At 31.9% G+C, this 14,885-nt stretch overlaps 1 protein-coding gene across 1 annotated transcript in view; it reads left to right on the forward strand.

Annotated features, from left to right (window-relative positions):
- Positions 1-14,885, forward strand: part of LOC108908877 (kinesin-like protein KIF16B) — a 54,161-nt gene that overhangs the window by 23,236 nt on the left and 16,040 nt on the right. Inside the window, exons 3-4 of the mRNA XM_018713039.1 lie at positions 8,156-8,245; positions 10,378-10,595. Of these exons, the coding sequence (XP_018568555.1) occupies positions 8,156-8,245; positions 10,378-10,595 (308 nt within the window). The remainder of the gene's footprint in view (positions 1-8,155; positions 8,246-10,377; positions 10,596-14,885) is intronic.

Consider the following 14,885-nt stretch of genomic DNA (forward strand, 5'->3'; position numbering starts at 1 on the left):
AGATTTATTGCCGCTTTTAAGTCCGAGCCAACTTTAAAGGCCGAGGAACAAAAAGCTACGCCATTGTCACGTTGAACAGTTTTTGGTAAAAACAAGTCAATTTTTCGAAGATTTACCGTGGAATAACGATTCTGCCACAGAAGTATTATTTCATAAAAGTAACTAAATATAAGCGGAATTCGTTGTCATTCCTTACCTTATCTACAAATACTACAACCAAACTGAAAACGAAGCTGGCTAAGACAGAAACAATCGTGATTAAATATTAATAAAATTAAATGCCAAAAAAATGCAATATTGAGATAAATTGTTTTCTCAAAACACTGCTATTTTTACTTAATTTTTAAAGTATGAAATACCGGCAGGTACCTATCTTAGAACTTTGTAACATCTTTCTAATCTCTAACATCTCCAAGTCTTAATTTTTTACAAAAACATAATTATGATTTTTTATCATTTCTACCAAGATTTTTTTTAAATAAGTAACTTTTTCGTCAAAAAGATCAGTCAAGAAATTGTAAGCACACGTCATTGTTAACGTTTCAAAAATCTTTTTTGTTTCCGTTTTAAAAATTTTAATAATAACAGTCATTTTACTAAAGAGAAAAGTTACACAGGCCAACGAGCAAAAACGTTTTAGGTGTATTTACCTTATTCTTATAGTTTTGAGCGTACTGATTCCAAAAATAACATTAAAAACGCCACATCACCCATCATTCGTTCACATTTTAACATCTTTGATACATAATACATAATAATACAAATTCAACGAAATTTGCTGTTTCGGTTCATGTGAGCGTTTTCACCAAGACATAAAAGTTATAAAAAAACGCTGTCACGTCACGGACGCTGTAACACCAAAATGATGGGAGATTACAATTGGTCACTTTACCGAGAGAGTCAGCAAACAGCTCATAAGAGAAAAAGTCACATCAGGAGCTTTAAAGAAAAGAGGGAGAGAAAATATAAACCAATGGACACATAAATCCTTTAAAGAATCTAGTATTAAGAATGTATAATATACTTTTATGTTCAAATAAAGTTTTGTGTGCACGTTAAAAGTTTATTACTTTTAATTTTTATTCCATATTTAGAATACTTTGTCATCTCGAACTGGATTGAATTGTGACTAAACTGAGGGTGATACAAATTAACAGAGTTCAAATTCGGATTTACCATCCCAAAAACTATAAAAATCAGCTATAAAAAGCTTTTTTGAAGAGTTTTTTGCAGGCCTGTGTTACATGAAATGCAAACTTTCCATTGGGTGCTTTTATTATACAGGGTGTTTCAGTTCGAGTGAATCAAACTTTAACCACAAACAGAACTTAATAAATAATTCAGAATTGCCTTATAAAGCAAGGGTCTAAGTCTCACCGTTTTCACTGTACAAAATATACACATATAAATACACTGTACACTGTACAAAATGATATTATTTACGAAATCTATGGCATGCTTATAAAAAATTGATTCAAATTTGGTGTGGTGTTAACATTTACACATATGCATAATTTACTGTAAAATTTTATTCATTTTTAAGATTTGAAATATTAGTTAGTATATTTGTAAAAAAAATGGATGAATATTCAAGTCTTATCAGAAGAACGGTCTCCCATTCAACTGAGATTTTCGCTAAAACACCGATTTTCAACAAGTATACCTTTTTTATGCAGAATTGTCCACGGAATCTAAAAATTAATCCCAAATGATTATGAGATCATTAGCGTAGAAGTTGTGGTAAAAAAATCCCGCTTACTACCCATTCCTACGCCACTGACCTACAAAAATTTGTAAATTTTACAGTAAATTATGCACATTTCCGTTATCGATTAAACTTTCACCAGGGAATATTCCAAAAACTAGAAAATAAGTAAGGAAAAAATTTTCCTTAAAATTCTTTACTTTTTTGAAAATGCAATTGTTGAATCGTTTGTACAATAGTTCGTATTATAATGATTTCTCAGATTATTTACACATTGCATTGCCGTAAGTACGATATATGCAAGGGAGTATTTTGATACTCATCTACATCAGTATAATCACTAATAAATAATAAAAGTTTATTCCTTCTAAAAAATATTACAATTTTTGTAGGAAGAGGTTCTGCACTATGTATATGTAACAAAAAAAAAAGAAAAGAGAAAAGAAAAAAAACAGAATGGCTTACATACATAAAAAAAACAAATCGCCAGGAACAATATTTAAGCATGAATACATTATGCCAACTGCAAACATATTAAATTAAGAACAGTTCACTCATTTAGAACAAAAGAACGAAGTCTCAAAAAATCTCTCATAAAACCTGCCAACATTCTAGCATTACTCAGAGTTAAACCATCAAGCATAATGATAAACGAGTTAAGTGTTAAATTTCTGAGTTCTGGAGGTCTTAGACCGGTATAAAGAGGACACTCTATAAAAATATGCTCAATAGTTTCCAGTCTGTGTTGGTTGCATAATGTACATAATTCAGTACATCAGTATAATCACTATCAAACATATTTAGTTTGATATTTTAATATAAACTTTTATGAACAGCAATAGCGATAACTTTCCTTATAGTACCCGTTGTGATAATCTACCAATGACTGTTTAAAATATTGAATAATAGTGCATTATGTAGCCATCCAAATGTCATTTACAAAATAAAAATCGATAGATACAATTCAATAAATATTCATAAAACATTGATCATTTCTTACCAAAATTTATTCGATCGAAGATAAAACGTAAGATAGACGTATGAAAAATCTTTATTTCACTCATGCGACACCAAACCGACCATGCAATAAATAATGACTTAACTTTATACTTGTATCTTAAATAGCTACTAGTTTTATCTAACTAGAAATTAATAAGCAGTTTTTCTCGATTATACTACAAGACACAGTTATCGTTTCAAAAACTTGTGTTTTCGTTTTAAAAACTTTAGTAAAACAAAATTGCGTTCGGTGTGTGTTCAAATAATTTTATTTTTTCATTGGCGCATTCGCCAAAATATCGAAAAATTATTTCTTTACCCTAAACTTAATAATTATATATTATAATAATATATATAATTAATAATATTATTATAATATAATAAAATAAATTAATAATAATAATAAATAAATTATAAAATAATAATATATTATATAATGTACGTAATTCGGTAACATTTTTGAGGTAAATAAACGCTTTCAAAATTAATTAATAATAATGTCCAATTTCATTCCATTTCTGGTAGTACCTCTTTTCATGAAAAGTAAACATTATACATTTTATAAATTTACTTATAGGAAAACAAACAAAGATAATTTACCATTTTTTTGATAAAATTTTATTTTTCAACTGATATGCACTTACAACAACTGCTATTTAACGGCTTCATTAATTAAAAAAAAGATTTCGACTGGACTTCAATATCCTCTTTTAACTGATTATCGTCTGTCTGCAAAACGCCCCCCTGAGATGCTTCAAATTTAAGAATATTACAGAAGTCAAACGGAGGTAAATCGGGACTATAGGGCAGATGAATCTATGACGGTCGTACAGGATGTGCTGGACTTGACTATCCAAGCAGTTTTCGTAGTCACCGATTTTGTAACCCACTTTGCTGAAACTTTCATGCTGAATTTTCAAAACGTTTAGATATGGTTAATACTTCAGCAACAATCCAGAATAAAAAAGATCACTGAATATATTGTTTTTATGGGGTTTCTGCATAAACTTCAACAATTACACAATGAAAAAACAAATAAAATAAAATAGAGATATTTAAAGGCAGGTATCCATTTGTGTCAAATGCCCCATAACGTAACACCGAACATGTTACGTTACGTTACGTTACGTTACGTTAAAATTGTTGCATGGTACGTGTAACAAATTTGATGAATAAAAATATATAAAATATATGAGGCTGCAATTGCAGTAACAAATCGATTATTGCAATCAGGTTCATACTGCGAGTTTATGTTCCCGTGTCGTCTCGTAACCTTATTTTGCTACGTTACGGAATGAATGATACGACCAAAACCACACATGCTTTCGCAGCGAACCATGTCACCTTTTGCAACAGGCCATAACATGTTCGTTGTTACGTTACGGAGCATTGCCACAAGTGGATACCTGCTTTAATACTATTACGATCTAAATTCACTTTTTTGTATGTTCAAATTGCAATCAAATAAGTTGTTTTATAGAAAAGATGCCATAATATAGATTTGTCGTTACTAAGTATTTTTTCCCATTTATGAGATTATTAAGTAAAAACTGAGTATGCCACTGTGTCCTAAAAAAAAAGTAACTTAAAGAACTTCAAAACAATTTTTTTTGTATCTCTTATAAAAAGCAAGCTAGAGGGACCAAATTCCGAAAACTATCTTTTATACTATTTTTTTTAATTTAATTTTTTTTTATAAATCAAATGTTTGTACTATTATATTTGAAGGCATCGGCAACTAATAAAGCAAGTCGTTATTGAAAGCCATCCGTAAGTCTAACTAGTGCGGTTGACTAAATTTTTGGTATCCGTAAACAAGCCAACAAAAATAGAATCCTTACCGTAAAACATCAATTACTATTTTCCTCTAATTAGTTACCACCAAGACAGGGACATAAAGCGGGTATAAGATTACATCTTGTCAATTATTTTACTAAATATAAACCGCATAAGAACGGGCGGAATATGTATCTGAAACATAAATGTCTCAAATATCGTCAAATAAAAACGAAAAGGTGATTTTATGGACAGGTTTCATAGTAAAAGTGTCAATGGCATATCGAAAATAACTGATCCGAAATCTAACAGCAGGTACTAGAATTTTGGGAGAAAAAATTATAATAAACGATTTTATTTGCAGTGCTATAGACAAGTTTAACAAATGATTCATATAAATAAATATATACCTGCAAAATGTCAGAGATTAGCGCTCATACTCAACCAAAAAAAATTGAATATTTAACTAAAATTATCTAAATTTAACAAATACACACATTTTAAATCATTCAAACAAAAAATATGAAATTTATTAATAAACAATAATAAATACTGCTGCCAAAAGAAGGTTATACAAACTGGTAAAAAACGGCGGTATGAATATAATTTAAAAAAATTTATATTTATGAAAATATTATTTTTATTTTTTTTTTCATTTTAGCTTTAAATATGTGTAATTTATTATTAGACATCGGAATGTATGGTCAAACCGTGTGCCGCTCTATACTCAGAATACACAATGCTAACGACTGCAACAAAAAACACCTGCCTTACACAACCGAGCAAACGTCAAACTTACTCACAACGCACAAACGGCAATGAAATTCATGGCCATCTCTCAACAAAAGAACTAACCATCACCCAACCTTCACCGATACGCCAGGCCGACAAAGCAGGCATTAGGACGCCGCGTACGTATCGAATAAATTGATCGATGCGAAGCTTCATATCAGAGGCAGACATGTATTTGTTATTGTATTCTGTTGGCCCCACAGAGCCTAATCCGAGAACAATAACGGCAGCTCCCAAGGTTTCTAGCTAAGGCTAAGAATAGTACTTTAAAATCATATAAACCTCTTCATTTAATCTCAAGGAAGTGTTATAATTAGAGCTAGATATTTTGTGATGAATTGATTGTAATTAAGCTGAACTAATTATTTTTAGAAAGAACTTTAGCAGAACGTCGATCACATGAACATCATTTTATATTTAGCAAAATTAATATATACAGGGTGTCCGGAAAGGTCATGTCATAAATGAAAGGGTGTATATGAGAGCTCAAAATAATTGTAGTACTTCATAAAAAAAATTTTCCTATCGGGCTTCGTTGTGGAATTATTGGCCTTCAAAGAAAGAAGTTTGAAAAACAAATTCCAATTATAGCTTCCAAGTCGTTATCATGACAACAATGAAATTTGGCCAAATGTAGTAAATCTTGGTAATGTTCTTTTCTAAGTTTAAACGGATATTCAATACACCTCTGCTGTACTCAAAATAACATGATGTCAGCGTATGTAATTATGCGATTTAACAATTCTTCCCTATTATTTATAGAAGTTTGATAAACAAGACTTTTAAGGCCCAAAGAAAAAAATCGAGATAATTAAGATCGGGAGACCGAGGCAGCCACGGAAAAGGACTACGATCTATCGGGAAATGTGGTATTTAAATAAGCCCTTACTGACCTGTTAAAATGGGGTGGTACACCATCGGACATAAGCCGCATGTTATTTCAAATATTTACGGGGACGTCCCAATAACGGGATTACAGTAAATGTAGGTATTTATCATCATCAATGATATGTGGTCCCACTAAGTAGTTTCCATTCAAACATTAACGATAAATTTTTGTTGGTGTTTTGTCTGAATAATAGCATGGGGGTTTTCGTCACTTCAAATATGCAAATTCTATTTGGAAAGCGGTTGGCGTAAATCCGAACAGCTTCAGAAGAATTACATTCGTACATTAGATGAATATCTGCAAATTCTTCGTAGCTAAAATCCTCCATGATATTGAATCATCAAATGGTGTCAAAATGATTTATGACAAAAATCTAACTGCTAATTATACATACTTATTTCCAAGATTTTTGCAAAAATGTTGATATCGCATTTTTGATCAATTTAAATAGATAATTTTGTTTGCTTCTGTATAATCCAGGCATACTGTATATCGGTTTAAACTTAAAAATGAACATTATGTTACTTTAATTGCCTAAATTTCATTGTTGTCATGGCAATGACTTAGTTATAATTGGAATTTGTTTTCAAACTTCTTTCTTTGAAGGCGAATAACTCCACAAAGAAGCCTGATAGGAAAAAATCTTTTATGAAATACTACAACTATTTTGAGCTCCCCTGAATACCCCTTCATTTTTGACATGACCTTTCCGGACAAACTGTATACTTAAAAGAGAGTTTGCCATTTCTGCAAAAGAGTAATGCAACTGAGTATTATCAACATGTAAGACATGACATTTTAAAATTAAGTAGGTATACAGAATAAAGGACCTAAAATGGGTCCCCGTAAAACTTCACAATAAGCCACATAACAACATAAACATTTACATGTTTATGTTGTCATGAACATTTACAATTTGCGTGACTTGAAATTTTCTGCCAATGTCTTTCTACCTCGGGTGTCGAATGCGGTTAATTCCATGAAAGTGGCGCAGAGGTCTTCTTGGAAGTTTATCTCAACAAATATCGTAAGATAATTTACAATTAAGGAAAATGGTTTGTGGTTAAAGCCAATATATTGCAATACTGCTTTACTATACTCCGATAAAACTAAGGTAGTTAACTTACTATTATCAGTGGTTTTTACAATGTTATTTATTACTTGTAAAACTGTTGTAGAACAACTCTAATTTAGACAAAATCCTGATTTATGTTTAAGTAATATTTCAAATTTGATATTTGTTTACTGAAGATTTTTAAAATAATTTTGATAATGTAGAAAGAATTGTAAGGCCAGTAAGTAACATCATTTACTTTAAGTAATGGTACATTAGCAATTTTGCACAGATTTGGATAAACACTCTTCAAAACACAAATTATTTATATGCATAAAATAAACGCAAACTAATTCCATCCGAACCTATGGCGGTTGAACTAATAGAAAGATTTGAATAGATGTTTGATATTTGATAGTTTAGGAAATATTTTTGAATTTATTTGAATTAACTTAATTAATACATTTAAAATAAAGTATAAATAAGGCATTCTGAATATCCAGCATATTCAGACAGGATACATTCCAATCCAAATGCAGTCAAGTTAAACTGTAAACATCATTACTTTAAATGATTTCTAAGAGAAAAAGATGTGGAATGTCTTCCAGAAATAAGCATCGCATTTTCTCGGCCAACTTTGAAATAACAGCAAACATATCGACCTGTCGACATTTGCAACAAAGAAACAACTATCCGCAACACCTGCATATCTCCCCGAACCTAAATATCTCATCGCTGCGTTTTCCACAAAATATAAATTGGAATAAATAAAACATCAAATTCCATTACAAATCTAAATTGCTCGGAACATAACCTGCCAGCCAGGGCAGGGGAGCGGCGCGTTATTGCCGGCGATCTAATTCGAATTCATACCCGCTTTATATTTATTTGACGTATTGCGTGCAGTCCTTTGATCTAATTCCGTCCTCTCTGCTTGCAGGTACCTGAACAGAATGCGGGAGACAGCCGGGAGCGAGTCAGGAGATTTACCTTCGACTACTGCTTCCAGGAGGACTCCACCCAGGACCATGTACGCATCAAGTGATTTAATACGTAATATCTATTTTCCCGGCCGGCGTCGCGCTACAATGTAAACACGCGATTTGTACGGCTGCCCGGCGTGTTTTTTGGTCCGTTTGTTGTCAAATCATTCGGCTACAAACGTTACACATGCATGGAAGCCGTGTACTTCTCGAATGCCAGCAAATTAATGCGCTATTTGCCGGGACTGGTCGCTGGCCCCACGTGCGCTGAATGTTTTGACTTTGTCAATTAAATATTCGAAACTTCCTGGCGAAATCCGCTTTTAGAACTGAATTTTCACTAAATTGGAAGAGGCAAATTGTGATCCCTTGTTTCAGTACATTTTTTTTTTGTTTTGTATGTGTTGCTCGTCCACAGATAAAACGATTTAACTTGATGATGTTTTACTAATTTACAAAATTTGATTTTGAAATAGTTAAACTAAGCCAATCTCGTCATAGTTTCATTTTTTGTATGGCTTTATTTGAATCGGAAGGTTGTAGTACAAGACAATTTAATCAGTCCTGGTAACCTTTTGCACAAAAGAGAATTTTTGTTCTCATTTACAGAGGAATGCGTATTGTTTATACCAAAACTGAGCCACTTTTCATGGATATGTCAGTAATTTTAATAACTCAAAGCTTAATCGGAACTACACTACTGGAAAAAATTAAAGGGACAAAACATTTTCATGAATTATTTAGTGATTTTCGAAAGGCTATATCTTGAGCTACGGTTATTGAGCGAAATAATTTTCCAACATTTTTTTATTTTTTTTAGGCCTGTCCACGGACACAGGGAGTTTTTTTCAAACTCGATCAATACAGAGATCAGTTAGCTTATTTATTCAGCATGGAGATGTTTTCTTTAGGTATTTCTTTTGATTGCTCGATAATAGTAGCTCAAAATATTTTTTAGTCTAAAAATTTTTGAACTAGAGCCTTAGAGCTTCAAAACTCGTCTTGGCTTATTTCGATACCATCATTTTTCGCGAAGATACAGCCTTTCGAAAATCACTAAAATTTTTATGAAAATTTTTTGTTCCTTTAATTTTTTCCAGTAGTATATAAAATAAGATAACTTAGCTTTAAGTTTTTGCAATGCCTTTTCAATTTCGTACATACAAAGTGACTACAACAATATTTTCCTTTTTTCGTATTAATTTCAGAGAAATTTCCTTGGTTCAACAGTATTGCTTTATATCTTACCCCAATATATGATTTGTGCTCTAGAAATGTGTGCCTTTATATTTATTCCTGTTCGTCATCTCATCGGTTTTAAAAATATCAACTCTGAGGAGATTTGAAAGAATCTTCTGAAAAAAAATACCTGGAAACTCAAGGTATTAAAGTCATGGCAACTGATTCTAGAATCATCTGACTACTGAAAAAGTTTTTCAAAAATTTTCTTCTTCATATAATGCCGTATCATTTTTTCTTTCATTATCCAGATTTTCCAGCGTTGTTCAAATTCTTGTTTAGTCTTCTGTCAACCAATTCCTGAATCATCTGACTATTATTTATTTATATATTTTTGTACCTTGAACCTCTCAAAAAGTTTTAAAAACAGTTTCTTTTTCATATAACGGTTTTTTTTTCTAGATTTTCGAACGTTGTTTAGATTATCACTCAATATCCTTTAAATCCACTTAATTTATTTTATTTTATTTTAGACAACAAACAATTAGGTTACAAGGACATAAATATACATTTGTGGTTAAAAAATATATAAAGTACAAGCCGACATAAATAGGTTTGCGTCTGAGACAGCTCCGCGTACAAATGAGCACTGGACATGGCAAGAGAAATGCTTCTATCCCAAATTGCTACGCCTTACTAGCCGAATGCGTTCTTTCTCAATTTCGCGCAGCTCTACGAAATGAATATCATTATTTTACGTTTCTCTAAATTGAAAGGTAATATTTTATAAATATCAGTTATAAAATCCAACATCAAGATATACGTAACAGTAGATAAGCATCGATATTATGAATTTATTTGACAAACCATTAATAAAAAATAAATAAAACGGTGGCCCTAGATTTGGACCTTGTTGTACACCGAAAAAATGAAAAATAAACTTTATTTCCATTTCTAAAATTTTGAATATGTAGTGAAATTAACCATGACTTATTTTCAGATATTCGAAGAAATAGAAAAAGTAATAGGCCAATCAATAAAAAGGAGATTCCATTCTTGCGTTCTAGCCTACGGACAAAGTTTCTCAGGCAAGACCCATACTATGATGGGGTTTCCACATGATCCCGGACTGACTCCAAAGTTATGTCACCGAGTGTTTAGTTACCTGCAGGAAACAGCTGTGGGCGATGAAGTTTTGGATCTCAAAGTCTCAGTTAGGTAAAAATTATTGGTTCTACACTCCAGTGCCAAAATAGTAGGCAGTGACACATCTCAACATGTAGATTCGTGCGACGGGTAAGGCGTGCGAGGAATGGGATTCCATGGGCGTATCATTTTAAAGGGTTCCGAAAATTCTTAAAGTTTAGAAATTAGATCCTTGTAAAACCAGTCTACTAATATATATTTATGTCTTGTCCTTGTATGTCTTTATCTATGTTTCGTAGAAATAATTCTTTGTTTTCGATGTACGGTACTCTATTATATCATTAAATACTCCCTTCGGCATAAGTCGTATTATCATATCACTAATACCCACGTATCTAATATATTTTTTACATTATCATTTTTTGCTGTGCAATCTTTGTAGTTGAAAACTATAGTCTGTTTTGAAATGAAAGAGAGTAATAAAAGCTTATTATGTATGCAAATCGTAAATAAATGTAGTACTGGTGCTTATATTCAATATTTTTATATTATGTATTATCGGTATAGGATGAGGTGTACTTTTAAAAAAACTTTGTGCGATCGGACTGTACTAAACTGTAGCAGGTAGCTAAAATTTAATCCCCGACAATCCGTCTTTGTCTATGCCGCTTCAATTTCTCGGTCCATTTCTCTTATAAGTAAACAATATAAAAACAGCATTTCAAAACATGAGGCTACTTTAAGCATCATAACCGGGTTAAGAGGGTTTTTAGTAATTCAAATAAAATTATTCAATATTATTATCAAAATATTTATTTAAATTTAATGAATAGACTTTTATTCCACACAAAAATATATGTATTTTGAAAATTCAAATTATGGTGAGTAAATGTAGTGTTGTATAAATGTACAATAAAGAAAATAAAAAAGTAGGTATATTAAAATTCATCCTCTGAATATTCTGATGAATTATCTTCGTCTCCTAGATTGATAACGATAGGTTCCACAGTAACGTCAATTAAATTATCGAGTTCCCACATTTTCTCCTCTTCTTTTTGTACATGATGTATACATCTTTGCCAGTTATCTGCAGTTACTCGTTCCAAGGAATTTTTTAACAAAATTTTCACGTCACTTAATTTAAACGTCGTATTATTTCGCGCTACATCTCCTTTTACCTGCGCCCAGACTAATTCGATTGGGTTAAGTTCACAGTGATAAGGTGGTAACCGTAGTACCGTTATTTGGCGATTTGTTGCCATTTCATCGATAACATATTTTTTCTGATCTTTATTAAGATTGACAAGTGTCAAAAGTTCCTTTTTCACCATATTTGTTTCAAAAGAAATGTTTTTTCCGGATAACCATTGAATTATATCGGCTTTCCTCCAAGCAGTCGTAGGCGTCCGCTCGGTCTGCCGTGAATGGTAACTGGCATTATCCATGACAATTACAGACCCCGGAGGAATAAGATCCAACATCTGTGTAAAATACTCTTCGAAAACATCTGCGTTCATGTCTTCGTGATAGTCACCTGTATTTTTAGATTCAAATAAAAGTAAACCGCCATCTACAAAACCACTGGCACTACCTATATGTGTCACTATTAATCTTCGCCCTTTACCTGAAGGTGCCTTGAACCCTGTTGAAAGTCCATCCAAAAATGCTTGTCGAAAACTTTTTACATTTTTATCTTGCCATACTTTTGTTACAGTATATCCCTCGTTGACCCAAGTTTCGTCTAGATAATAAATATTCCTCCCTTCGTCACGGAATTTTCTAATTGATCTTAAGTAGGATCTTCGCCAACAAATAATTTCATCTTTATCGATAAGAACTGACTTCCTGTTCTGCTTTTCCCAGCAAAAATTCAACTCTCGTAAGACGGCCCATAATTTGCTTCTACTGATTTTTGGCAAATCGTTGTCCTCTGAAAGTTCACTTAAAATTTTGTTTAGCGTTGGTATTTCTTTTTTAAAATAAAATGAGTGTACTTTTCTGCGAATGACATTTTTGAAGAAATCATCTATAACGACTTTTGACCTCCCTGTAGATGATTTTGGGGGATTTACAGTATCTTGTTCATTTTTTGTTTCCTTTAAAAGTCTGTAGATAGTCGATTTTCCAATCCCTGTCATTTTTGTTAGCATTAGTGTTACCCGATAATTACCTGAAACGAAATATTACCACGCCCATGGCCGGTTCTTATCTCGGGGTTTTATTACTCTCTTTCATTTCCAAACAGACTATAACTGAAAATAATGGCAGAAAGCCCATATATTTGCAGAAGGTTAGTTTCATTTAAAAAATATTTACTTCATTTACAGAGACAAAGGAACTATTTTAAGTGCCCGTCCAAGTCAATATTTATGTGTTTAATGTTTATACGTTTCATCCACATGAACACAGCCCCGGCTTATCTTGGACGAACACAAGTTGTGTTCACACATGCAAGGACGTCCGGAAATTTAGATTGTTTATCGACCTAGGCACGGCCATTCGTCGGTCCTCACCTCTGGCAAGGCGAAAACAATTACCCCCAAACTGCCAAAGTTTTATTTAAGTACTCGCAAAAATTAGGGCCGGGTTTATAACTTTGCGCGGTTAAATTGTAGCTCGGATGTCTGCCGATCGTTTGAAAAGGTCGAGAATTCGTATCAGGGCGAATCGGTTTCCTTCTACAACGGCTTAAGGGGAGCGTATCAGCGGCGCAAAATACAGAAAAACTTATGTAACTTCAAAGCTTCAAAGAAATTTTAAATGCCACTGATTCCGTAAAACTGATGATTTGATATTTAAAAAGATCATTGAAAATTCACAAAAATGACATTTAAATGCAATTATGTTAAATTATCTTCAGCTCTCTATTAGTACATATTTATAATTACATCGATATAATCAGAGAAAAACTGTTCATTGTCATAGATTACATCTAGTTCCTTAACATTATGACAACGCGCCAATAATATTCATTCAAGGATGTAATTAAATATTTGTGTTTTTTGTAAATAAATGAGCAACCATCTAACTACATGATCTACCAGTTTTTTCAGTATTAAACAATCCTCCAAATTAGTTACATCCAAAAATAGCTTCAAGTTACCAGGAAAAAATAGATGACTACATTTTAGAGACAAAGATAAATCGTTAATAAATAGAGTAAAAAGAAGTGGCCCTAAATTCGATCCTTGAGGTAATACGACTATTAAGGGAGAAAAAAGAGAAAAAAAAATTATATCACAGGAATGCTTTTATATAAACTAATAAATAAGTTTAATATCGTCGAGGACATGTGCTTTGAAATATTAGCCATCGGCTTATTTATACATTAGAAATAGTAGTTTTTGGTGAACAAATAAATTATAGAAATTGTTCGAAATGCCGACGTCTTAATTGTTTTTCTAACTGTCTACACAGGATGGTACGAAATTGTATGTCGCAAAGCATACTACAATAATAAGTATGGAAAAGTATGAACAGTTTCTTATTAAAATATAGCCAGTCGGGCCTATTTATGAAGTACGACCCTGCAAAAGTCTAAAATAAAATTCCGAAGAATTTTGGAACAAAACTGTAATACTTACAGGTGTTATGCAAGTCGATTCCGGACATACTTCAGTGATATTGTGGAAAAAAGGAAATAACCACTGAGGTAGATATGCAATTTTTATTCATAAAAAAATATAAATCACATTGTTCAATTTCTTTTAAATAAGTCTATCTACAAAAAAAAATATTTCTTGTGCATTTTAGGAGGTTAGTACGAAACAATTGCATTTATCGATGTTTCAGCACAATTAGTAGGCTTTGAATATTAGATGACATATTGTTTGAAATAAAGGACAAGTAAGCTATTTTTATAAATTTTCTATTCCAAATCCAGCTTAAAAAACATTTTCCTCAGTTTGACACTTCATCTAAAAATTTATGAGACACTTTATAGATAAAAAACTGTTACTTAGACAACATTTACAAAGTGATTAATAAAACTTCGACTTAAATTTTTTTGTTTAGAAATACAACACTGCTACCACCATGTTTACTAATTATTTTACTTACCACTAGGCACTAAATTATGTCCTGAATACACTTGCACTGCGTCTGCAAGTTTGAAGTTTTTATTTGAATTTCGGAGCTCTTTATTATCAAATTTTGGAAATGACCATAAAATTTGATGAAACTATAAACATGTCTAGGCATAGGGTACACACACTGTTTTCTATAAAAATGTAACTTTTCTTGTTAATGTCTTCAAAATCATAAGGAAATAGAACAAATATTTCAAAAAGTATTTGTTAAAATCGGAACAGCCATGAAATTGCAAATAATTTCGAAGAAAGTGCGGAAACTGTTACTTTACCC

The sequence above is a fragment of the Anoplophora glabripennis genome, unplaced genomic scaffold, assembly GCF_000390285.2.
Source record: "Anoplophora glabripennis isolate ALB-LARVAE unplaced genomic scaffold, Agla_2.0 scaffold81, whole genome shotgun sequence".
Taxonomy (NCBI): Eukaryota; Metazoa; Arthropoda; class Insecta; order Coleoptera; family Cerambycidae; genus Anoplophora; species Anoplophora glabripennis.